General features: G+C 44.5%; 1 protein-coding gene across 1 annotated transcript in view; it reads right to left on the reverse strand.

The window, feature by feature from the left end:
* LOC104124489 (neuronal acetylcholine receptor subunit alpha-7) overlaps positions 1-23,326 on the reverse strand; it is a 59,136-nt gene that overhangs the window by 15,333 nt on the left and 20,477 nt on the right. Inside the window, exons 3-8 of the mRNA XM_009636829.2 lie at positions 15,116-15,160; positions 13,273-13,382; positions 10,811-10,890; positions 7,604-7,771; positions 5,365-5,559; positions 3,971-4,057 (exon numbers count right to left, since the gene is read on the reverse strand). Coding sequence (XP_009635124.1) covers positions 3,971-4,057; positions 5,365-5,559; positions 7,604-7,771; positions 10,811-10,890; positions 13,273-13,382; positions 15,116-15,160 — 685 coding nt within the window. The remainder of the gene's footprint in view (positions 1-3,970; positions 4,058-5,364; positions 5,560-7,603; positions 7,772-10,810; positions 10,891-13,272; positions 13,383-15,115; positions 15,161-23,326) is intronic.

Here is a 23,326-nt window from a genome sequence, read left to right on the forward strand (position 1 = left end):
CACTTGCTGAACAAGGACTGTTCAAGCCAAATGGGTGAGTAGTCTATTTGGAGTGGAGAAAGGAGTTAGGAGCAGGGCTTTAAACTAGGAATACTGTGGAAGGGAGATTACAACCCAAATTTAAATGGAGAAATGGTGGACAAGGGTGGAAAGAAAATGGTGCTGGGTGGCCAGAGCAAGAAAGGAATGGTGAAACAAGCAAATGGATGAAGTGTGGGAAATATGCAGGAGCAACTGGAACTCTGCATGTGGTCATGAAACGACAATGTTTCTGGGACAACTGAGGTGGGGAGGGACATCTCTCACTACTGGAATGCTCTGAGGGATAGGTACAAGCTTTTCAGGGGGAACAGACAGCAAAGCCAATATAGATTGCCCTCTATGTGAAGGAACCACTTGGATTTGAGGGGGTCCTGTGTGGGATGGATGAGAGCTGCTGGAGAGCTTGGGGGTCAGATTCAGTAGAGGTCAATGAAGGTGATGCTGTGGTGGGAGTGCATTATAGATCACCCAAACACATTGGATACGGGGATGGGGCTTAAAGCAACTCAGGGAAGCTTCTGTATCACAGATCCTGATTGTCACAGGGGACTTGGACCTCCCTGATATCTGCTGAAAAGGCAATACAGTGCAATGCAAGCAGCCAAGAGGATTTCTGAAAGATGTCAGTGACGACCTATTGCTACAAGTACAGGACAGACCAACCAGACATGGTGCACATCTGGCTCAAGGAAGAACTGTTTGGGAACATGATAATCAATGGCAGCCTAGGCTGTAGTTATGAAATAGTGTAGTACAAGACCGTGAAGGGAGTGAGGATGAGAGCAGCAGAGTATAGACCTTGCACTTCAGGTGAACAAGCTTCTCATATTTTTGAGGAACTAGTAGCTGGGATCCCACTGGAGGAAGCTCTGAAAGATAAAGCAGCACAAGAAGAGTGCAAGGGCTTGAAGTACAGCAGCCTCCAAGTGCAAGAAAAGTCCCTTCTATTACTCAGATAAATAAGTAAACACAGCAGGAGATAAGCATGGCTAAGGCAGGAATTCATGGTGGAGCTCCAGTGCAGAAGAGGGGGGAATGCTGGAAGCAGGGACAGGCTGCAAAAGGAAAATTTGGAAGCATTGCCTGGGCATTAGGGTTGGTGTTGGGAATGTTAAAGCTCAGAAGCTGAGGCTGCCAAGGGAGTCAAGGGCAACAGGAAGAGTTTATATCACTACACAAACACAAAAATGCTGGATAAGGAAAACAGGGGCTTGCTGCTGGATGGGGAGGATGATTCAGTGACAGGGGACAGAGATAAAGCCAAGACAGTGTGTATCTTGCCCCAGTTCTTGCCATCAAGGTCTCTTATGCCTCTGTGCTTAGAGACATGGTTCAAGCACAAAGAAAACCAGAAGTGGATGAGGATGGAGTCAGGGATTGATTGTGAGATCTGAACCTGCCCAGGTCCATGGGATGATATAAGTGTCACCAAGAGTCCTAAGGGTATTGTTGCAAGGCCGTGGAGTTGGGATAAGTTCCCCGACAACTGGAGAATGACAGATGTTGCACCCATCTTAAAAATGTCCAAAAGGACAATCCAGAGAACTACTGCCTTGTCATTCTGACTTTGGTCCCTGGGTAAATTGGGGAGCAAGCCTTTGGGGAACATTCCTGGACACTTGAGGGAGAACGTGGGGACTGGGAACAGCTAGCCTATGTTTATCAAGGATAAACCATGTCTGACCAACATGATTGCCTTCTATAATAAAATTACAATATTTGCAGACAAGGGGAGAGCAGTAGATGTCATTTACATCAACTTTAGCAAGACTTTTGACATAGTCTTCTACGATGTCATTTACATCAACTTTAGCTAGGCTTTTGACATAGTCTTCTACTTCCTGAGGTTCTTTCCAATCTGAATTATCTTGTGATCCTATGAAACAAGAGCTTCCATTGCACAGGGATGGTTGAGTTTCAGAGCATGCAACCTGAGTGCACCCCAGCGTGTCAAGGTTCAGTTTGATTTTGCGCTGTAACAGGGAAGCATCAGATGACAGTAGCCACAGGATTGTTTTAGACATCCCTCATCTGGATACCTGAAGTCAGCCTCCAGGGCGTTGCAAAGCATCTATTATTCTTTTACGGTGTTTCACAGTATAAAATCTGTCTAATGAACAGATGAAAGAAACAGACTGTATTTGACCTACATGACAACTTCAAGAGGTGTGTTTCTAATACATTTCATACGCTCTAATTATTTGGGCATTAGGGAAAAACTTGCAACAATACATACTGTGAATGAGGCATATTCATGAGAAGAGACTCCCTTACCATCTTCCTGACTTTGTGATCCAAAAAGGGTGAAAAGATCTGAGAGGTCCTAATAGTACAGCCAATATTCACTTGGAGAAGGGGCATTTGATGCAACAGGTTTACCCAACACCACTGCCCCTCACCCTCTCATGATACATGATGTTCACAGAGTTATGCTGTGCTAAGTAGACATTAATCTGTTATTACAGCATTAAAATCTGTAATAATACATAACTGTTTATAGCTTTTCTTGGTACAAATCTTACTTTCTATAGGGGACTGTATCAGTAGAAACCAGTCTGGTTAAAGCTAATGGACTGGGCATAGACAAGTGCATATCTTTATGACTTCTAAATGGCTTTTCTTATGTATTACACAAAGCAATATTGTATGAAGGCTGGTCCAAGATGCCTTGTGTCTCCTCCCTATGTGCAAAGTTTCTCTTAAAATTGTATCTGCCTCTGTGAAGTCCCAGGTATGTTCAGAGAGAGGTTTTGTTAGTTTTTTTGGAAGCTCCTGTGTGACTCAGAGGCAAGGGTCCTTCTGACTTTCAATAAGTTGTCCAAATTATTCAAAGGCTTTCAAAAACTCCTGCCTATGAGCACTGTTGCCCTTACTGTTTCATAGTCACCCTCCTTCCCCACAGTTAGGTCTGAGATTTTAATCCTTGAAATGAGATAATGAGGTTCTCTGAGTAAATGCTGTTTTGTCCTATTGATCATATAACTTGTGTGAGGCTTTAATTATACAATGGTGAGGTGCACCTTCCATCAGCATATAGGTATATTGTTGAATATTTTGTTTATTTCTACTGTTTAGAATGTGTACTTTAGACATTATTTGTACACAAAGATAGACCTTAGCACAGGATATGATAATTTAAACAGGTTCTGAGTTTTCCCGTGGTGTTCATATTTTATTTGGTCAACCAGAGCAGGTTTATTTTCTCTGCCCTGCTATGACGCCAGGAAGTAACACTTTCTCTAGTTCACAGCTGAGAAACTGAGACCCCATGAGATCAAGGTAAAGCAATGGTCCTGTGAAAACAGGATGTAACAATGCCTGTCTGGCCCGTGTTCCCAATATGATTATAATCTGTCACATAGTTTTCAGCACATGTTAAAAAAGCTTTAGCAATATATTTGAATTTTGACTGTAGTACCTTGAGTTTCTCTTGGGGTAGAGAGAAGAGGAGAAGGGGGCAGGTGGGGAAGAGATGCATAACAACAGGGAGGGTGGGTGATGCGGAAGAAAAAAGATGATTTTTCTCTAGTCAGCAGTACTGAGACCTTCAAAAGCTCTCTGTGCACACAACTTCATCCAAAGAGCTGTTGAAGTGACTTTAGCTGAGTACTATTCCAGTATCCCACTTGTGCCTGTGCACTGGTGGTGTTGGCTTTGTGCTTTGCCTACCCAAACCTCCACGTTGTGTGTTGATTCTGTGTCCCCTCAATTCTTACAGTTACCAACACATCTGATATTTCCAGTGTCTTTTTGTATCCCTCATGTAGGCTCTTTTCATACATGCAAACCATAAAACCCAGACAGAAATTTATTCCTGACATGGCTGAAATGCACAACTGTAGTAACAAAGAGTCAGTCCTCAAACAGGTTTTGAACAACTGTTGAGAGGCATCATACATCGTGCACAAAGCAGAGAAAATCAACTTACCTATTAATGGGACTGAGTCAGAAGTTGCAGGCATGATCTCAGCCACAAGCAGCATGAATACGGTCAGGGAAAGCAGGACAGTGATACCTGCAGGGAGTGAACATGGAGGGAAAGAATGAGGAACATGAACTCCGCAGCTGCTCCTCTTCTGTCTTTGCTGCTAAATATAACCTTGTCCTGATCTACGGCTACGCCAAACCCATGACTTCATGTCTGTTGGTGCAGATGGGAACTGCCACAGAGTGAGAGCATTTTTGGGTGCAACTTTATCTGCTGTCTTTTCACTTTTCTCAATTACACCCAAAACCTTGCTCCTCTTAATGTAATGGAGAAATTTCCTCGCCGAGTGAAATGAAGCTTGCAGAACTGGTAAACAACATTGCTTTTCCAAAACATAGTGCAAACAAAACCCAGATGGTTATTAAGTGCTAGGGGACACTTGCATAGGCAGGAGTCTAGTTTTTTGCTATTGCATATTAAGTAACGCCCTCCAAAGAGCTGCAACCTGTTTTAAAAGTAGTTCTGTATTTGTCCTGTCTGGAAAGACTGCTGCTAAACCTAACTGCCCTGGTGCTCAGAAATCACAAGTTCAATGCATGAACATTACCTCCTATTTTTGTATCAACATTGTACTTCAGCTCAAATGATTCTTTTCTTTGTCTCCATCCTGTTTCATGGACAGCAATTGTATCCCCCATAGCCTGTGTTTTACTTCTTAGTTAAGTTAGTTAGACAGGCTGCCCAGACCCCCCATCGTCCTACTAACACTGAAGGCACTTCATATGATTTAAGGGTCTCTGTCCTGATTGGAATTGTGCACAGTTAACTCCTAAGGTCTCTCCCGGGCCAGCCTTGTGTATTTCCAGCTCTTCCCTGTCTTCTCTTGGAAGTGCCCCTCCTGTCCTTATCAGCACACACAATGGTAAATCTCATTTAGTTCTTCCTTGGCTGTCACTGCTTTGCCTTCATGGGGGATTCATGGCTTGGTGTTTTGGGAGCTGAACTTGGAAGGCGAAAATCCAATGCCCAGCTGCTGCTGCTCACAACCCTTCACCCTCTGTGTCCTAGTATGTCCTATCTGAAGACCAGAGTTAATCAGCTGTGAAATGCATTGAGACATACTAAAGAACAGAAGAACAGGGACAACAGAGTACTATCACTGCTGCCTGTGCCAGCAACAAATTCTGCCTCATTCCAGGGTAAAATCCAGAAGATTTCAGAAGCATTTAGCACAGGATATGTGAATGTCATACAGCTGTTACACTGGTTTCTGCAAGCAAACAAGTGCTTTTACTGCTCCTCCAGGGAAATCTTTATTCATCAAGCACCATGAGGTATTTGTTTTCCATTTTATAGGAAGTGCTTATGAAAGAAATTAATTCTTTAGCACTTACCTAAAGAAATCTTCTCCCCTGAGTCCGCTGGCAAAAGGAAAACAAGCAGTGCCAAGCCAGATATGAGAACACAGGGAATGAGTAGGTTCAAGCCGTAGTAGAGGGTGCGTCGGCGCATGGTGATGGTGTATGTCACGTCTGGGTATGGTTCTTTACAGCATTCATAGTACATCTCATTCCTCTTTCCTGGGACACCTACAGAGAGGGAGACCAGAGCAGTGAGGAGAGGTGCAGGACTCCTGGGAAACCCCTTGGAATGGGCCAAGAACTGATGGTTTAGGAGCCAATGTGTGGCACCTCAGCCCTACATTGTGCTTTGAAGTGTCCAGTGTCAATTGATAAGGGAGAAAAGGCACCCCCCAGATCAGTTACCAGACAAAAGACACTTTATAACAGTTGTGGCCAATGATGCAGACATGGGTGAATAGATTAAAGGGGACAAAGGACAATGTGCCTCGGTTCAACGTTGTTTGAAGCTGAAATACATCACTACAGGGTTAAATGAGCCAAGATAACTCTTACTGTGTCAGTGTTGTCAGCAACATCTGAGGCAACAGTGCAAGATGTCTGCTGTTCTTAGTCCACCTTCTGTGTTTTCTAGGGTTTGTTTTCATGCCTTCTGAGTAATTAGAACCTGGCTTAACCAGGAAAGCTCCTCTGGGCCAGATCAAAACATTTCTGAGCATGCCAGCCTCGACAAGGAAAAGATTTGCAAGCAGTTGCCAAAGATTAACACAGTAAAAGATGCATTCTGCCTTCCTGCATCCAGGGAATGGTGACAAACAACTGATGCCATGTTCAGTAAGTAGTCCATGCAGCAGATTTTCTATGTGACAAGTGCCACTGGCTCTTATTTTTCTGTCATTCTTTTATACACATTTGATTTGTTTTTTCAGGAAAAACAAACAGGATATGGCTTAATTTTCAAAAGAGGTGCCAAGCTAAGCTTAAAGTCTGTCTTATCTGAAGGTTAAGAGACATAGTTGTCTCATATAGCTGTACTGCAGGGTTGGCCATAGTGACCCATCTGCAGCATATTGAGATGCTGCATGGCAGGGACTGCAGCAGCACAGGAGACATCAGGGGAACTGAAAGAACTCAGCACCTTGTATCATTCATGCCACCCTAGCTCACCTCTTTTTTGTTTCTGTGCATATGATCGAAGATGTGACAATGTTTCGGCAGGAGTGTGGCAAAGTCTCCATAAGGGATATGGCCATGGCTTGCCTGAGGTGTTAATGCTTTTGCTATATGAGCTGTATAAAGGCTTGTTTTGTCCACTCCTGGTCAGGGTTGAAGGCAAATAAACCACAGGCCAGCCTCTTAATCAGGTATGCAAACTTTTTGCACAGAAATAACCACTATAAAGGACCACTGGAAAGCCAGGAGTGCTCTGAAATGGACAGACTTTAGGAGAACTTCCCTACAGAGTCCTTGAGCTTCTCATTAAACTGAATATCAATTATGGTTCTTATTGTATTATTTATCAGATGCCCTGAATGGTAAAACTACTGCACGCAGTTGGTCAGTGACAGTTATTTTCTTGTCTACATATCCAGACTAGAAGATGAAATGTCCCTTCTACAAGCTCTCCTTAGGGTGATCTAAGCTCTATCAATTTCCATAGCACTGCTTCTGACTTACACTTACTTAAATGGGTTCAGAATAACTCACTAGGAGCTCACTAAGTAGTTCTGGGCATAGATTCTTCTTTTAAAAATACAGGTCTTCCAAAGCACAGACGGGAAGACAGGCATACTAAACTGCAGCTATTTGCAGTTACTATGAACTGGTAGCTCTTTGATGGTGTTCCAGATGAGGAAGATTCATCTCTGTAAAAGCTCATTCCAATTTTGCTGAAATAGTGTTTTTTACACCAATCATTTTTTTGCCTGACATGTTAGAGTAGATGTGACAGTAGTTTTCCATGCACCTACATGAGACACATCCAAGTTTAGTAGTGACAATGCTCAGATGCATCAGGACCAGTAGATTTTGTTTACGTACTCAGTTGCAGGCAATTGCTTCAGAACACAGTGTTTTCAGACACAGTTCAATGAATGCAGCTGAAAGGCTGCCTCTGGTCTGTGTTTTTTTTCTTTTATTTTTTTTTGCTGCCTCTTACACAGAAACTTTTAATATCTATATTTCATGTTCTAGTGGGATTGGTCATTTCTGTAAATTTGGGGCTTGACTTTGAAAATTAGACTACTAAAAATTTTTAGACCCGCCAATTTACCCACTAAATCCCATTCTCCATTTGAGATGTAGTTGGAAATATCAGCCTCGAGCATCTGCAGGTCAATCAACCAGCCACTGTGAGTCCAGGAGCCAAACTTCAAATCACACTTCTGCACATCAAAGGGGAACCAGCGGACATCGATGTAACATGTGCTCTTCAAAATGCCTGTGGATGGAGATCAGTCAGAATCAACGTGTGCAGGGTGCAATTCATCTCTACCCTTATCTATCTGATCAATTGTGAGCAGCTTTCTTCTCCAAAAGTCTGTGTGACATAGTTGTTGGATAACCAAACAAGTAGTGCAGGTGGAAGATGCTGCCATGAGTGGAATAACCTTCCTGGGGCACCAGTGGAGATCCCTCTCTCTTTCACTGCATCCTTGAGGTAGGTTGCCCAGGACACTCTGGCCACCCTGGAGCAGCCCAGCCTGTCTCCTAGTGCTGGCTGGCCCCAGTGGATCACAGGCAGTGCTGCGGGGCCTGACGGGAGTGTAGAGCACATGGGTGTCCACACACTGTGGCTGAAAGTACTATGAGAAGGTTTTGAAAGGAGTTCCTTGTCAGGCCTGCATTAGACCCACAGACCCTTGAAAATACATTGTTATGCTAAACCGTGCTTGGTGTTGGCCTTTATCTTCTGTATGTTAACCTAGGCCTTGAGTTTTACTCTGGACGTGTCTAGTCCACTATCACCATTTCATGTGACATTTTAAGCAGTTTAGGAGATTAATACTTGTATATTGTTGCAACCTAATTTTTTCTCTTTTTTTGTTATTCAGCTGAGAGAAGAAAAACAAACAAAAAAAACCCCTAATGGATGCTCCAAACATTCTTCTTCGGCCACCAGTCGTCAGGCAGCATGGAGGGCTTGGAGAGTGGGAAAGATGACCTGCACAGCCTGCATCACTGGCAGCCCGTGCTGGCCCCAGTGGATCACAGGCAGTGCTGCGGGGCCTGACGGGAGTGTAGAGCACATGGGTGTCCACACACTGTGGCTGAAAGTACTATGAGAAGGTTTTGAAAGGAGTTCCTTGTCAGGCCTGCATTAGACCCACAGACCCTTGAAAATACATTGTTATGCTAAACCGTGCTTGGTGTTGGCCTTTATCTTCTGTATGTTAACCTAGGCCTTGAGTTTTACTCTGGACGTGTCTAGTCCACTATCACCATTTCATGTGACATTTTAAGCAGTTTAGGAGATTAATACTTGTATATTGTTGCAATCTAATTTTTTCTCTTTTTTTGTTATTCAGCTGAGAGAAGAAAAACAAACAAAAAAAACCCCTAATGGATGCTCCAAACATTCTTCTTCGGCCACCAGTCGTCAGGCAGCATGGAGGGCTTGGAGAGTGGGAAAGATGACCTGCACAGCCTGCATCACTGGCAGCCTGTGGCAGAGCACAGAGATCATCCCTGCAAACCCTCACACCTGTGGGCCTGCAGCTTTGCAGACTTCACCTTATCTCAGCAGTTCACTGCATGCTGGCCAGCTCAGAGGCACTGTGTGAAAGAGGGGCAACTTCTGCTTCATTGGAAAATTATCTCTAATTATCTTCCCTTAGATTACTTGTTTGCAGTAATTGTTTCTGTGTGCTCCCTAAAACACCAGCTAATGTGAATCCCAGCTCTGAGTCACCTAACGGAGCTGAATTTGATGTCTTGCAGTAAGTGCTTGAGCCATGGCTTTTGAAGATAAAAGCCCCAAAACAGAGATCCTTGATTACTGTCTTTGCCTGCTGCTGTGAAGGCTGAGGGGGTTATGGCATAACCATGTGTGCAAGACCATGTCCCTGCACAAACGCTGCTGCTCTGGGGTAGCTGAGTTGCCTTCATTTGTCCGTTTACGGTCTGGGAGGTCTGATTACCACCATCATGGCCATTTTTGGATAGGCTACATGGAAGCTTTTCTTCCAGTTTCTCCTGAATCTTGGCTCTGCTCCTTTCCTTAACAGCAGACAGCTGTCCCCTTCTTGTCCTTTTTCTCTACTCCACCTATCTTGTTTCTCTAATGGAGAGCTGCAATAAGTACAGCCTGCTGTCGGAGTCATGGGAAATAAAACTTTCATGAAGCTTTAGAAATACCATCTTTTTCACTCTTCCAAGTTTTCCAGTGTCTTGATTAATCTAGATGCTTCTTTGAGCCCTTGTTGCCAGTCAGTAGGCTGATTATCAACTTTTTCCTTCTAAAATTTTGCAAACTAGTTTGGCAGCAGTTAAATCCTTGTAACAAAGGATTTCCTGTGCTTTACACAACAGATTTCCGTTATTACTTTTTCTCTCTGTACTCTTTCCTTGGTTTCTTAAGTAACCAGTTCTTCACCATGGAGTTTGTAGCTCACCAACAGATGAGCAGACCACCAGATCTGCCCATGAAGGCACCCTCTGCATCAACTTCCTACCTGGAGGGATGGAGAAGGCTGTGCTCTGGCACATGCCCATTTTATTCCTGTCTCATGTTGCTCTCTGGAGAGCAACCTCACCCATGGCTCTGTCTCACTGAAACCACAGGGACGCTTTAAGGGGTCTCAGGGGTAAGGATCACAGAGGACCAGCTATCAAAGACGACCCATTTGTTCCCTAGCTGGGCCTGCGGACATGCTTGGGGTCAGTCTTCCAGCTGCTGTGACACAAAGTTTGGGCATTTCTTGTCGACCACAGTTAGTGACTGTGGGGATAGCCTGTGTATTTGGTGGTAGGTCCTGGCTGCTGGGCCCTACAGGCACTGAATCGGCAATACAGATGGAAAGCAAGCTGAGACTTGGGTGTGGCTAGCTGGGACCAGTCTCAGTTTGTCTTTTCACCTGGATTTATAGCCTCAGCCTGGCAGGGAGGACTTCACTGCAGAGGGAGTGCTGCTCTGGGATTCTCCTGTGGTCACACCCCTCTCCACGTTCAAGAAAGAACTAACTGGGTTGCACATGAAACATGATGTGAGGGTGCATGCCACCTTACTTCAGATGACACTTTTGAATATTCTAAGCAAACTGCTCAGGAGAGTGATTTATTGATTCGTGAGGTGGAAATACACCACTAATAATGGACCTGAATTATTTCTCTGTGGGTTTGTCCCATAATTACACAGCTTACAAAGTTTTCATAGACTGCTTCTAAACACCCTGGTTTCATTCATTCAGAAGAAAACTGCTTGTAGTTATTCAAAGCTTACACATTGACTTAAAGCAAACAAATGCTCTCTGTGCCTTACCTGGAGGAATATATTGGCAGGATCCAGAGTAATTCACCAGCACATTTGTGTGAAATGTCGCATCAAATCTTTCATCCGCACTGTAACACAGTATAAACAAAACAAAACAAAGAAAAAGAAAGCTGATGTTTGAGTTAAGATGTAGTAACTGTCACATAAAAATAATCTTTTGGCTGAATTTAATGCACAGGGTGTCTGAATTAAAGTCCTACACCTGGGTGATGAGTCCACCATCAATCAGTATATTGGCTTCCTATAGACACTGTTGGTCTGCACCCAAACATGTTGGTTGCATGTTGAAATGTACTCAAAGAAGTGAGAGACAGAGTTCTTGAATGTCTCAGAGCAAAGGCAGAAGTGAAAGGAGAAAAAGTGTCACAGTAGCTGTACCCAAAGACTGGACAATCAGGATGATGAGGCTTCTCTAGGGCTGCTGTCAGAAGCAGGGACCTCACAGCATAAATCAAGTTACCTGTTACCCAGATCTCTGTTGTAAAAGTAGTGGTGGCCTGAGGCAACAATTCTGCAGTCTCTTAAGATGCAGAGGGGGCAAGTGTTTGGATTCAAGCAATGGAGGAAAGCACTGGGGAGAAGTTCTTTTAGATTTCAGTCTTGTAGGAGGAGATTCATTGAGAATCAAAGAACAGAAACCAGGTGAAAGGGACCAAGAAAAGAGAATTTCTTTAGGATTCCAGCAATTCTGAGAAAAATAAGGGAGTGATGAGCCAGGCCAGGACAAGAATTCTTCAAGAGAGCAGGCTTGGGGGTTTGCTTCAAAGGGTCTCTTGGGAAGAGACTAACGATGGGGGCTTCCCCTGGCTGATGCTGTAGAGCCTTGCCTGTCATAGTTATGTGCAGGTCTATGTTGCATTACTACACCATCTTACACACCCTGTCTGGCCACCAGATGTGGAAAATTCAGACCCTCGGTCCTTCCTGTGACCTGCTCTTCATTCATGTCCGAGTCGTCAGTCCTTAGTATTGTCCCCAACACAAAATAAAGGGGATAAAATTGAAAAGGGTAGGTGGAGAATGAATTACAACTATCAAAAGATGTAAAAGGCAGCAAGAAAGGGGTTTATATATGCAAGGAAACAAGGAAAAGACAAAGGACCAGATAGATCCATTACTTGCTGTGGGAGGAAAGGAAAACAAGGTACAGAGATCTGCGGTTTCCTGCACCCTCTGTGCTTCACTCTTCACAAACTGCTGTACCACAATTAATTCTCACACAGTCGCAGGAGTCCAGGGAGGAATAGGGGAGGAACAGGTTAAAGAAGTGTAGATAAGACAGATTCCAGTCGGCAGGGCTGATGAGATTTACTCTTGAGAACTGAAATGACTGGCCGATATACCCTCTGAAGCATTAACAATTTTCTGTGAGAGCTCGTGGAGAACAGGAAGGGCTCGGGGAATTAGGCAAGATCAAAGAGAATTCTATTTTTTTTTTAAAGGTGAAATTATGACACATCATCCTAACTTCAAAGATAATGAGGTGAAAACAGCTGGCACAAATTCGTCGAGGACCAATGGCATCAAACCAATCTAATTTTTACTGACTAACTAAGAGGAGGCAGGTGATATATCTGAACTTCAGAAAGCCTTTGCCACATTATGTTCTAATAAACAAACTACAATAATATGGCCCATGCTATATGCCTCCTTTTTAGAGACTGAAAAGTAATAAAGAGACTGTGAGGAGTAAAGCTGAAGTGAAGAATGACAAACAATCCAGGTCACTCCAAACCTCCTTTGGATATCTTGTAGTGAGGGCTTGGAATGGAAAATGGATCTTGGTGAACTTGGGAAACCCTTAAAACTGCCAGAAAGAGACAGATCAGTGAAAATCTAGTAAGACAGCAAGGCTGGAGTTTGTGACAGATCAAAAAATAAGTCCAAAACTAAGATGTTATTCAGAGAAAAACCAAAGTCCCCTCCTTCTGGAAAGTGTTAAGGAAACATCCGTCTAGAGAGCTTCCACTCCATTCAGCACTACAGAATTACTGGCTAGGGAGCTGGATTCAGCTCTGGAGGAGGAAAAACATATTAGAGAGTGTTCAGAGGGGAAGAGGAATGATGGAGACATTTACAAAATACGAATGATGAGAGAAGTGAGAAGAAAATCCATTTGTTTAGTTCAGGCAGGAACACTATGGCGGAGACATGATAATAATTTTCCAGCAAAGCCATGGTAATTATAAGGAGAATATAGATTGTTTTCTCTCTGCGTTCACTGGGAAAAGGCAAATAAGGCATCTGCAAAACTACAGCAAAGAAGACTTAGATTGGCTATTAGAAAAATCTATTAGCTGGTACTTGTTTGCTTTTATTGTTTCTGTTTCAAGAGTAAGAGCCAAATCCCCAGATGGCAAAAGCCCCAGAATATCAGTGAAGCATGGCTGATTTCCAGCATCTAATGATCTAGTTCTAGGCTCTCACCAACCGTTGCGCATCTTGCTTACCTGTTATACAGAAGAATGTCTGGTACCCAAATCTGGTCAGCTGGAAAACGCAAGTTCTGCACCCCTGGGTATTCATACTGATCCCAAGACAAATAAACATCGGCCCAGTACTGTTGGCAAATACATACATCAGATTACACAAGCTAGTAAATGTCTTCTAAGTTGTCTGGAATTTTATGGGAACAAAATGGATTTTTCCAGTAGCAATAGCAGTAATATGATAATAGTTTAATGCTTGATGTTAATTATTAAGAAAGGTTGGCATATATACTGAGGAATCCACAATGTGACGACTGAATGCTGTGAGCTCTGTTTTGATTTAGAGTCTAACCCCTCCACCTTGTGGCCTGAAGCCAGGCATCCCAGACCTTTTCTCGTGGGCTAGCAGAAACACTGCCAGTAGGCACCTCCATGAGGCACGCTGGTTCTGAGCTGAGTTGGTTTGAATGACCTGGGTATAATCAGTGGTACCATGGTCTGAGAGTCCCTCTTGAGTGGAAATAATTTAATCTGTTACAAAGGTTGGGTGATTCTTTTAATAATCACCTTGCAATGAGAGGTAGGCAAGTGAACTTTATATCCCAAAGAGTTGTTTCTGATTCCCCCTCCTCCACCCCAACACAGTTAATTCAAGAAAGGTGCAGGCACAGCTTTTGTGCTGAACCTTGTGACTTACAGCAAAGCTCTATGGAAGGGCAATGGAGACAGTTACCAGTGCTATAATTGACGAACACCTCTGCAAGGGACAGGACACCCACAGACTCTGTCCTAATAATCCTGTAGTCCTATAGGTCAGTCTGAGTTAGTTTTTGCAATAGAAAACAACTCATTTCTGCTGCAAATCCCAGCAGGTAGCTGAGGAAGAAACAGCCTGTTCAGTTGCACCCATTAACATGAGATAGTGTTTGGCTGCTAAAGTCAAAGCAGAATTAGTTCAATCATTCAAGTCTCCCACAGGCTTTTCCCACAGAGCTGTATCTTCACTGAGTGCAAGACATTAAGGAGATTGGTTTACACACCATAAGAAAAGACTGTAAGTCTCGCCTTATGTGGCCAGTGGCAGAACTGACAGGAAACTCCCTCCCCCAGAGCCCTCAGTGAAGATCAGTTTTGCTTATCCTGCATGACTGGTGTAGCTGACTGCTCAGCTGGAACAGTTTGCAGAAGAGGAAGGAGGAACATTTATGGACGAGGTTTGTAAAACACAAGGAAAGGCCATGTTCCCAACGACGTGCCTGGGCACCGTCAGCAGCAATGCAGCATGGAGCTCCCTGCAGTCCCTCACCACCCCATCACCCAGCTGGAGCAGTCTCCACATGGTCCAGCATGGCTGCATTGCTTCTCTGTTCAGAGGCAAGTGCTGGGGATCTTTGTGCCCTGTTCTCCGTGGGGGCACCCCTGGCTCCCCATTTCAGACAGAGGTGGGAGGTTGCTGAGAGGCTGTGAGTGCAGGGTGCCCGGGTCTTACTAGGTGTCTGACTCCCTCACAACAAGTCCCCATCACTGGCCTTGGAGAGGGCCTTGAGCATCCTGAAGAGTCTCTCCTGCTATGATGTGACCATAAACTTGTGCTCTTTTTTAGTAGATCCCCACAACCACTGGCCTAACAACCCTGTTGGTTTTGCCCTCCAAAGGCCAACAGGTCTTCTCAAAGGATTGATGTAGTCTTTACATTTTCAAGGCTAAAAGGAGCACTAGAGAAATTTCAAAGGACTTAGAATGCCTGCTTCTTTCACATTATGGACAAGTTAAAAGTCAGCAATCTTGCTTTTCAGCTAAGAGATCACATTCAGTCGTTTGCTATTAGAAAGGGTTTTTTTCTTTATTGATGCAGGTTACTCACCATCTGCAGCCAAGCATTTGTGATCAACACCTGATTCTTCTCGTCCTTTGAACAAAAGGAAGAAGGAAAGAGAAGAGAAGAAAAGGGAAGAGAAAAGGGATGACACTCAAAGTACAGTTTAATTACAGGTGGAAGAGTTTCTCTTTTAGAAAACCCAAACACTTGGTGTAAACAAACACAAACTTTATGGAGTAGATTGTGAGCTCAGTGCAAAACCACTGAACTGCATTATGTGGCCCAGACGATAATGGCTCTTTCTATCTTTTAAACCCACAGACCTCCTGCATTTATCATAACTGATCAACAAAAGAAGTGAAAATTATAGATAATCACTTTCATTTTGCTGGGAAGAATCAGACTGCTTACCAAAAGTACAAGTTTTTCCTTCTAGCTAGTTGGTCAAAACAAGATGATTTTCAGTACCACACAGCATGCGGTAGCTGGAGAGATTTTATGTTGTATTTGCTGCCACTGCAAAACAATGTTGAAAAGGTGTTGGAAGTGCTTTTCCATTGGAGCATTAGCGTTATGTAGCTTAGCTCAGGCCGAAGGGGAAGGGAGGGCTGGCCTTTGGCAAAAACGAGCACATGGCAAAAGGACACAAATGCTGCCTGAGAGGGAGCTCATATGGCACCTGCGCAGAGCCGGAGTTTGTGGGTTGACACCCGCATGCAGAGAGCACAGGGAAGCAGCTCTGGCTCACAATAGGAACAAGGAAGCCCTCACCCAGCTGACGTAGAATTGCTCTGGGGAGCCGCAGGGTGCCCAGCTTGCTGCAGTTAACCTGCAGGTGCAGGACCCCAGCAGTGCTACTTTCACAGCAGGGATGGAGAAGCAGGGCTGCGGTTGTGGAGACACCCAGACCCACACCCCTGCCTGGCACAGCTCCAGGTACCACCACAGGTGTGCCCTGCACTTCCCAGGAGCTGAGGCTGGTGTACCCAGCAGGGCTGGCTCGCTGTTTGCCTAGCTGTCTCCACACCATGGGGAGATGTTTCTTCCCCCTCAGACCATGATCTCTGTTCAACCCTTACCTCTCCAGAGAGCAGTCCATCTTTGACTGAGGTGCAACATGAAGCTTGGTTTTGATGCTGTAGCTGGGGGCAGGTCTGACCAATGAAGCCACTCTTTGAGAAAACCATATTCTTGGCCAAGAAGCATACCAGAGAGCAAGAGTTTCCCCCTCTGATTCAGCTCAGCCCTCTTGGTGACTTGTTGGGAGGCACAGCTATGGCCTGGCCCAGGTGGCTCACTTGTCCACAGCAAAGTGGAAATACCTTCAACCTGTTTTCTCCCAGATTGCCACCCCATGGTGTATTGATCCTCTTCCAATAGATAAGTTGAAAAAAACCTATGATTTGGGGCCCTACTCCTCTTTAATTAGAGGAAAAATTTTTGTTAGATTGTTTTCTTCACATTCTTCCATAGCCAAGGAGAAACATAGAACTCATGCAGAGATCAGAGATGAGCTATATTACAAGGAAGATAAGGATATGTCTGAAGGACAGAGCTACGTTTTAGCATCAGAGGAAGCTGCTGTGAAACTCTGCAGCAAGCCCTGTGAGCTGCAGCCCATCATTGCTGGACTGCAGTGATCAAACCTCAGGGTACAGCACAAAAGTGTGGGAACATGGAGGCACCAAGAGGATGCAAACACTCATGGCAAGTATGCTGAAAGAACAGCCAGACAGGGAGTTTCACCAAGATGCAAGATGATGTGTTGGCCAGCAATTTCTAAGGAGAATCTCCACTGCCTACCCATGGGACCAGGCTCTCTTCTGATCAAGTTACTTCCCAGGCTTATGATGATAACCACATGGTGTCAGTGCCCAGCTCCTCCAGGTGGCTGAGGGACCTATTCATGTGTCTCTGCGTGTGTTCATGCCTGAAGAAGCGCATATGATTGTCTGCAGTGTTTGGGGTGGGAGAAGTTGCAATTGCAGACTGCTCTGGCAGGCTTTTAAATGCTACAAAGTACCCTGTGCATACAGGCCCTCTCTGGTCATGTCCTGGTAATTGATGGGGTCATCAGAGCTGTCTGTGTCAAGTGACCTGGGAAATGAAAGCAACCCAGCAATACAGAGGCTGTGTCCCAGGGATCCTCAGACGCCACCCCTTCCCCATTTAACTAATGCCTTGCTGGCCACCAATGACTCCTCAAGCGTCTTCTAGGGATGGTGAGAATGATGCTTGTGTTCATTAAATCCTAGCAATATTTTGTGTTGCTAGCTAATGAATACTTGCTTGATATTTGTAAGCTGCACGTGTTCTCCTTGCAAAGTCTTTCTGCTTACTGCTAAAGAAGACAATACCATGACCAAAAAAATGGGCTACAACTTCCTTTCCTGTGCAAAAATGAAGGATTTTCCCCATCAACAATGCACCAAATAAGGAAGGAGAGGAGGGGATGTTGCTCTTTTTGTGGGCTACCTGAGAGCAGCAGGGGGATGCATTAAAGTGCAATGTAGATCTCGGAGGTCTATGGACTTCCTGCATGTGGAGATGCCTCCTGTCAGGAACTTTTTATGTGTGGCTCTGGATTTACAAGGAAACTCCCTTTTACCTGACATAGTAAGTTTATACTTGACAGACCCCATGTCTGCAAAGGAAAACATCTAAGGCTGATTTCTGTATTTCACAAAAGATTCTGTTGCCCTTACCTGTTCCCCTGCCACACCTCTGTGATCTCCTTGTTTGACATCAGGTGCTAATGACCTTAGTAATCAGCTTTGACTCCAAGCAATTCATCAGCCATGTATTTCAGGTAGTGTTAAATTTATTATCTTGGGTACCCTTTGCCTCCTTTTCACAGGGCCACTGTGCTCACAGTGTTTGTCTTTGTTCTCAGATTTGTTCTGCTGTCAAAGGACAGCTTGCCTATTAGAGTTCTCAAAGGTTTATCCACAGCATAACCATGCCCTGTATGGTCTTCCTTGTTTTGCCTTTTGATAACAGGAGTCAGCAAAGTCTAACCAGGGCTTTGGGCTGCTTATGTCTCTTTCAGCCTTAGGGGAAAAAATGTCACTTCAGGATGTTTTCATGGCCGTTCAGAGTCTATTCTCATACCTGCCTTCAGGCTGCTGAGCTGTCAAAGGGTGTTTGGCTTTATGGACAGCAAAACACAGAAAATGTTATTTCCGTATTCAGCACTGATTAACACATTCAGCCTGATGGTTCTTTCTTATTGGAGGATGGAAGAGAAAGCTTTCCAAACAAGGATATAAATTTGCCAGAAGTGCCTGGTTTGCAATAGCAGCACAGCTCACTTTACACTGGGCAGACGTTTGTCCAGGTGTAGCTCTCTTGCTAAGACCCTTGTAGAGAAGGACCCCAAGGATCCTGGCCAGCAGAAAAGTGCATGCTGGAGCTGCCCAGGAGGTGAGAGCTGTGGGATTCTGGACTCTGAATCCATTCCCTGTTAGAGCAAGAGGCTTTTAAGGGAAGAGGTGTTTATGGACCTTTCCATCTTTGCAGGTGTGATGGTTTACTGAGCCATGTAACTTTTCAACCTGCGAGGAAATAACTTGGCCTTTAGAGTGGGCTGGTTGCCTTGCTTTTCCAGAGCTGTGGAGGAGTTATGGCTCCTGCTGTCTTCATCATGACCTGTGGACTTTGTGCATCTCTGAGATACCTGGGCACAGGAGGGATCCTATTTGTCTGTTATGAAGATACTTACAGACAACCATGAGAGCCTGTGTGCCTTACTCTGTCCCAAGACGTCACTGGCCAGTACCAATTTGCCTAAGAGAAAGCTAATTCTTGAGCCTGGGAAGTGCTGGAGGCGCTTCCCTCACTGTGTGTCATTGGTTTGTGCAGAGGGATTTAAGGTTAGTTCTGAGGATGCTTTTCCTCCCAGGAGAAAACTTGAATAATCCATCACACCACTTTTCCTGAGCAAGGTTTCTGTCTCACTTGGCGCTGTCAGCCTTGGGGATGACCTTCCCTCCAAGTTTGGCAGGCTTTCAGCTCCCAGCTCTCCCTGCAGCAAAGCAACCACAGCAGCCCTGCTAAGATCCCAGGTTAGGCTGGAGATGTCTAGCCCCCAGAGATTCCTTTCCAGGACTCCCCTGGCAGTTGCCCTGGGATGCAATGTTCAGCTCAGACAAATCAGTTTGCTTCTGGTATTAAAAAATGCTGGAAAAGTTAATGCTGTGGTCACTACCTAGTGCAACATTTGTCCTCTAAATCCTTCCTGTCTTTATCTGCATCGCTTTCTCCCCTTTCTATCTCCAGCCTGACCCCAGTTAATCCTCTGCCTGGATATCTGCTTATTCCTACAGCCCCCTTTGACCCACAGAGAGTGACAGAGTTTGGTTTGTTCCGGTGCACATGCTGCAACATGTGAATGGTTTAGTTTGGTTTTCTTTTTCCTGCTCTGAAATCAAAGCTTGCAATGTATGTAGGTACGGCTGCCTTTTGCACTGCCACCTGTCAGTAGATTCTCCCTTGCCAGACCAATACCTAGATAAAATGCAACAGCCACATAATTACCTGGGTCATAGCACACAGACAAAAAAAACCGAAGTCCTTCCTGGTTCAGTAGTCACATAGCATGGTAACATGTTATCTCTGTAGCAAGGCACTTGTTAACAGGTGACTGACAGGTGTCATTAACCCTTGCCCTCTCACAGGGCCACAGAATTGGGAGCTGAATCAGCCATTGATTTATTGCAAGACACTGATCAGAAGAGTGCCATATTGAACAGGTAATTCTCAGAGGTCATCAAAGGCCGTAAGTGGCTACTTTGGTTAAATTCTTCCATTATTTCTTTTTTTTACACACTTTTGTGCCTGAATATGAGGGTGGATATGGTCAAGAGACATGGAGAGGTTGACATGGAGACCTGGAAAGTTTTGTTAGCAGAGGCCTTGGTCTCTGCATGGGATTTTGATCAAAAGTATCAAAAGGAATTGACGAGGCTTTCAAATGCTTGTGCACTCAACAACTGCAGCAGGCAGTCCTTTCCATTGCTGAAACACGCATCTGCCCACAATCTTCAGTTGACTAAATAAAACTCAGCTTAAATGCATTGTATGTTTGAAGTCCCACAAAACCAGACAGTTTGAGGAAAACCCACATTGCCTTCAGTAAACATCACTGGACAGCCTTTATATTTCAGGGGTCTCATTAAAAACCACTCTCAGGAGGAAGATGGGAATCAGAAGGGATGGCTCAGACTCCAGGTGAAAGGCTGGAGAGAGATACAAAAATACACTGAAATAACAAAGGATGAACAAACATCCACTGACGCCTGCTGAGCAATTCTTTGTGCATCAGGATGGAGATGTGGCCAGGCCACTGTTGTCAAGCCAGGGAGAATATACTTCAGAGCTCATAGCTGAACAACCCACAACACCCTCCTGCTGTTCTCATTTTGCTATTTGGGCCTTTTCTCCAATGAATGGTTGGAGGTGATGTCTCATAAGTGTTTTTCACCTAAGGCTGAGCTACATTCCCACAGCTGCTCCTTGAGGCCATGCCTTTCTTGGTCCCTCTTATGCCTTGGAGTGGCACGTGCCCCTTCACTGTGGGCAAGCAGCACAATCTGCTTTTGGTCTTTGCACTGGGTAGCAGCATGAGGCTGTCTAGTCCCCCTGCCTCTAGCCACCCACAGTCTTCTCTTCCCCATTGCACCTCCAGCTGCTGCTTACAGAAGCCCTTTGCTTTCGTAGCAGGATCTTTACATGTTGGGAGGTCTGGCCACTGCCAGATCACGCTGGTCCCCTTGCAAACCCCTGTAGCCAGGAGCAATCACTCGTGGTGAGAGTGGAGAGTTCAAGAGAACCCTGTACTGGAGGGGCACAGTGTTCAAACAGGGCCTGTGTGAGAACAGCCTGCAAATGCAGGGATGCTAGCCATTTTCCTCAGAAAGCATAAGGCATGGTCTGTGAAAGGAGTTCCTTTTGAAAGCCTTGGCTCCCCATATGTCAGAGACCAACCAGTTGCTTTGGTACAAATGTTAAACGCAAAGGCCCAGATACACTGCAGGAAGTACTGAACCTGCGCATTCCTCAAAGGTGAGAGCTGGAGGAATGGAGTGATACAGGGTCCTGGGGAGAGTGAAGCCACCAGCTTTGTCCTGCTGTTTCATGGATGCTTCTCATGGAAACCCCAGAATTTGGTTCAGAGGGCCTCACATGGCTTTCCAGCATGGTGCCGGTCTCTGACTTCTTGGATGAACTGGTGTACATACTTGGTTCCTGGGGGAAAGGATGTTATATCACCATAAAAAAGCATCCAACCCTCTATTAAAATCCTACATCATCTGCACATAGCATGTAGCTGGTTTGTATATTCTCCAGGGTGGATACCTCATCCTGAAATAGCTCTACATGTGTTTTGTGCACAGTTGGCAGGTGTTTCAATAAACAGGACTAGACACGAATCGTTATTCCAAGCTATTCATTATTCATTACCTTTTTCAGCATTTGAAATCACAGGGAAGGCAGTGGGGGGAGGGTTGAGAAAGGTCCCAAACAGACCAATCCTCAATACTTATCAGAAACTCACACTCTGGCTATCTGCAAGGCTGCCTTCACTTTTTCTTCCTGTATTTGCATGCTGCTGTGACAGCACAGGAATGTAAAGGGATGTAGGCCTGTTCCAAAATTCAAGTGATCTCTTAAAGCCCATGATCAGGGATGGAAAAAGGGGGAAAAACTTTTCACTGAGGAGCTGAAGTCACTGTCTCTCAGGAGCTACACTCAGAGAGCACAGTGTTAAAATACTAACCTTCCAAACACTGAGAAACTAAGAAATACTAGGTTCAAGGCCACCCCAACAGCTTTGGTTTAACTGCTTTATTGCAACTGGAGGCTTTAGAAACATGACCATTTGCAGTGCCCATGCTCCTTGCCAGCTTCCACAGTCCCTTGGTGGCAGTGAGGCATGGCCAGGAGAACTCTGATTTCTGGGGACGCTGCTGCCTTTCCTGGAAGGAGATGTGGAAAATGTTTTCCATTTCAAGCAGCTGAGTGCTTCTCCAAAGGATGACTTTATTTCCCTGCCACTGCTATTATGTTCCTGAGTGATAATCAGGAAAATTTCACTTTAAATAAATTTGCTCCTGTGCACACTGTGAAGCTGATGTAAAAGTACTAAAGTCTCTTAAAAACCCCTGATAGCTCAAATTAGTTACCCAAGACTAAGGAATATCCATGGGCTCAAGATCTAAATTCCCTCATTTTCAACTGGCATAGTAAAGCTTTTTCTCCAGGCAGGCAGAAAATTGGTTAGTCATCATGAAATGCCCAAGCTGGATGACAACCACTGAAAACCCCAGAAGAATGAGCCATTCTTTTGTTGGAGCCACAGACACTAAGTACAACTTGGGTGATGATGCCAAGAGAAAACAAACTATTGAATTGCTGCTCACTAAGTGAGTGCCCTCCAGTCTTTGCCCTGAGCCAGGCAGAAGCCCATGAAAAAAAGCTGCAGGTAAAATTCGGGTAACTAAGGCTTCATCATAGTGCTTCACTCAAGTGTGTGCACAAAGTAGTATTCGACAGAAAGCCATAATACCCATGGTGCCTAACTTCATTGTGCTAGCAAACTCACATGTCGCATATTTAATTGGTTTAGTGAGACTGACATTTTGATAATGCCTGGCACTTAGAAGGCAGCCAAAATACTAATTCATGGTTCAATTAGCCCTGGATTTCCTGCTTTTCAAGCTCCTTCCATGCTAATGAAGAGGCCACTTATTTAATTTTTCTTCCCAGAGTTCAAAATAGGTCACAGTAAGTGAGCTTTACAACCAGGAGAGAGAGTTTGGGATTTAACTTTAATGAATCTGTTGATCTAGCAACCTTTCTGTAATTTTTCTGCCTGGAATTTTAATTACTATTAGTTGTGATCACTAATTACTAATTTTCAGGTTTATAACGATGTCCAGTGTGTTTTGCCTTCTCAGTTATACCATTTTGCACCAGTCTCACTGCTCTGGTCTCACTGAATTTTCTCTTGCAAGATTAGACTGAAATTTCTGGTAGAGAAAAAATGTTCTGGAAAGAAACGTGATTTGGTAGAGTAGATCTATACAAGGAAAAACAGAGTAAACATACCTCGCAAAGGCTATGCAAGAAGCCCACAAATAAATGCAAAGGCATTACTAGGAGAGGAAAAAGAAACGTACTTTGCTCTAGAAGGGTTGAAAGAGTCAGTTTCTCTCTCTAGCACTTACAAATGCTTTGTAATTAAATAAAATTCAG

Source organism: Egretta garzetta, unplaced genomic scaffold, assembly GCF_000687185.1.
Source record: "Egretta garzetta isolate BGI_Z169 unplaced genomic scaffold, ASM68718v1 scaffold604, whole genome shotgun sequence".
Taxonomy (NCBI): Eukaryota; Metazoa; Chordata; class Aves; order Pelecaniformes; family Ardeidae; genus Egretta; species Egretta garzetta.